Source organism: Nicotiana tabacum, chromosome 13 (assembly GCF_000715075.1).
Source record: "Nicotiana tabacum cultivar K326 chromosome 13, ASM71507v2, whole genome shotgun sequence".
Classification (NCBI taxonomy): domain Eukaryota; kingdom Viridiplantae; phylum Streptophyta; class Magnoliopsida; order Solanales; family Solanaceae; genus Nicotiana; species Nicotiana tabacum.
Window position 1 is genome coordinate 19429723 of NC_134092.1, and position 2670 is coordinate 19432392.

The 2670-nt window shown below is 42.8% G+C and overlaps 1 protein-coding gene across 1 annotated transcript; it reads left to right on the top strand.

The window, feature by feature from the left end:
- The first annotated feature begins 217 nt into the window (after positions 1 to 217).
- LOC142168008 (uncharacterized) lies at positions 218 to 958 on the top strand. Its single transcript, XM_075228656.1, has one exon. It carries the CDS (start codon positions 218 to 220, stop codon positions 956 to 958), a length of 741 nt encoding a protein of 246 aa, XP_075084757.1.
- Positions 959 to 2670: the final 1712 nt, after the last annotated feature.

The window sequence follows — 2670 nt, forward strand, 5'->3', positions numbered from 1 at the left end:
GCGGACTTTGAGGGGCCAGTTTTTGCCCTACGAACGAACCGTAGGCCACAACAGAGGTTTTCGGAGAGCAGGCAGGTTCACCGTTGACAAGAGGACTGATCGCGGTCGAAACAATCGATCAGTGCAGGATAAAGAAGTAGCAGGATCACGAGATCCTTCTTATCCTAAATTATCAGAATAAAACTTCAATGTCAGTATAGTGGAGTTGGTATCGGCCATGAGAAACATCAAAGAAGCACGATTCCCAAAACCAATGAGATCTGATTCCAGCGAGAGGGATCCCAACTTGTGGTGTGAATATCACGGGACGAATGGCCACCGGACAAGGGACTGTCAACATCTCCGGGAAGAAGTGGAAACATTACTGAAGAATGGTCATCTCAGAGAATTCTTGAGTGACCGAGCTAAGAACAATTATGGTCATAACCGAGACAACACGGAACCCTCGAAAGCAGGAGAAGATCCCCCATGTCAAATAATCAACATGATCTTCGGAGGGAACGAGATTAATGGGGTCACCTTTTCAACAGCAAAGAAGACGAAAGTATCAATAACGCATAGCAAAAGGCTTTGGGAAGACAATATCACTTTTACGGAGGAGGACGCAGACGAATTGCTACTACCACACAATGACGCAGTGGTAATTTCTTTAAATGTGCTATATTTAAAGATTAAACATGTTCTAATGGATCCAGGGAGTTTGGATAATATCATACAATATAGGGTATTGGAGCAAGATAAACTCACCGAAAATATCATTCCGGCAACAAAGCTCCTCGCCGGATTCAACCTCGCAAGTGTGACAACTCGAGGAGAAATTTTATTACTCACAAATGCTGAAGGAGTAATGAAAACAACTCTTTTCGAAGGTTGCACGAGAATGAAAATTTTATTACTTACCCCTTTGTTGATATGGGATACAACATCATTTTGGGAAGGCCATGGTTGCATGAGATGAAAGCTGTACCATCAACGTACCATCAATTGCTGAAGTTTCGAATGCCCGAGGGAATTAAGCAGATAAGGGGTGACCAACCGGCGACAAGAGAGATGAATGCAATTTTGGTCTCGAGTAGAAATGAAAAGGAACACGTGGCATGGCAATTACAAGGATCGGCGCCTACTCCTGAACTAGATGAATTTAGCCAGGCGTCAGAAAATTATCAGGTGCCGAGATATTTCCAAGTTCCAGAAGAGACCGATGCAATGAAGTCCACAGCGGAAGAGCTGGAGCAAGTGGCATTGTTCGAAGAGTTCCTAGAAAGGAAATTCCACTTAGGGACAGGACTGCACCCAGAATCCAGGTCCGAATTCATTAAATTTCTTAAATCTAACGCCGATTGTTTTGCATAGTCGCATGAAGATATGACAGGCATCCCGACAGAGGTAGCTGTACACGAGTTAAGCTTGGATCCTAACATACCTCCGGTAAGACAAAAGAAGCGCACGATTGCCAAAGCCTGATATAAATTCGTCAAAGAAGAGGTAACCCGCTTACTTAACATCGGTTTGATCCGAGAGGTAAGATATCCAGACCGGCTAGCTAATGTAGTAGTAGTTCCTAAGAAAAAAAATAAGTTTCGCATGTGTGTAGATTATAAAGATCTTAACAAGGCGTGACCGAAAGACTCGTTCCTACTGCCAAACATTGATCAAATGATTGATGTCACGGCCGAGCACGAATTAATGAGTTTCCTCGACACTTATTCCGAGTACAACCAAATTAAAATAAACCCGGAAGATCAGGAAAAAACTTTATTTATAACAAATTTCGGTATATATTGTTACAATGTGATGCCCTTCGGGTTGAAAAACGCCGGAGCCACTTATCAGTGGCTCGTGAACAAGATGTTTTAAAATCAAATAGGAAAAACTATGGAAGTTTATATAGATGATATGCTCGTTATGTCTTCAAATGCAGGTGATCATCTTAAACATCTACAAGAAACTTTCGACATCCTAAGGAAGCATAATATGAAACTTAATCCTGATAAGATCAAGGCCATAAAAGATATCCCTGACCAACTATCAAACGTGAAGGAAGTCCAAAGGCTTACGGGAGATTGGAAGCTTTGAGCAAATTCATTTCCCGGTCGTCAAAAAAGTGTCATTATTTCTTCGCACTGCTCAAAAAGAAAAATAGTTTCGAATGGACCGCGGAGTTTCAGCAGGCTTTGAGGGGTTTAAAGAAGTACTTGTCAAGCCCTCAATTGCTTTCAAAACCAAAATAAGGGCAAACGTTGGTGGTTTACCTCGCGGTCTCGGATGTTGCGGTAAGTGCGGTTTTATTTCGATAGGACGAAGGTACGCAATCTCCCATTTATTATGTTAGTAAAATTTTAACGGGGCAAAACTCGTTACCTACATTTGGAAAAAATGGCCTTAGCTCTCGTAGTCGATGCTCGGAAGTTGAGGCCCTACTTCCAATGCCACCTGATAGCCGTGGTGTCTACTTTTCCTTTGCGGAACATCCTCCACAAACTCGAGCTCTCGGGTAGATCGGCCAAATGGGCCGTCAAAATGAGTGAATTCGACATAGAGTATAAGCCGAGGACTGCAATTAAGTCGCAAGTTTTGGCTGACTTCGTGGCCGATTTCAGTTCGAGATTATTGCCTCTGGCAACCAAGGAAGCAGTAATGGTATCGGAATCAACATCAGAGGTTTGGACC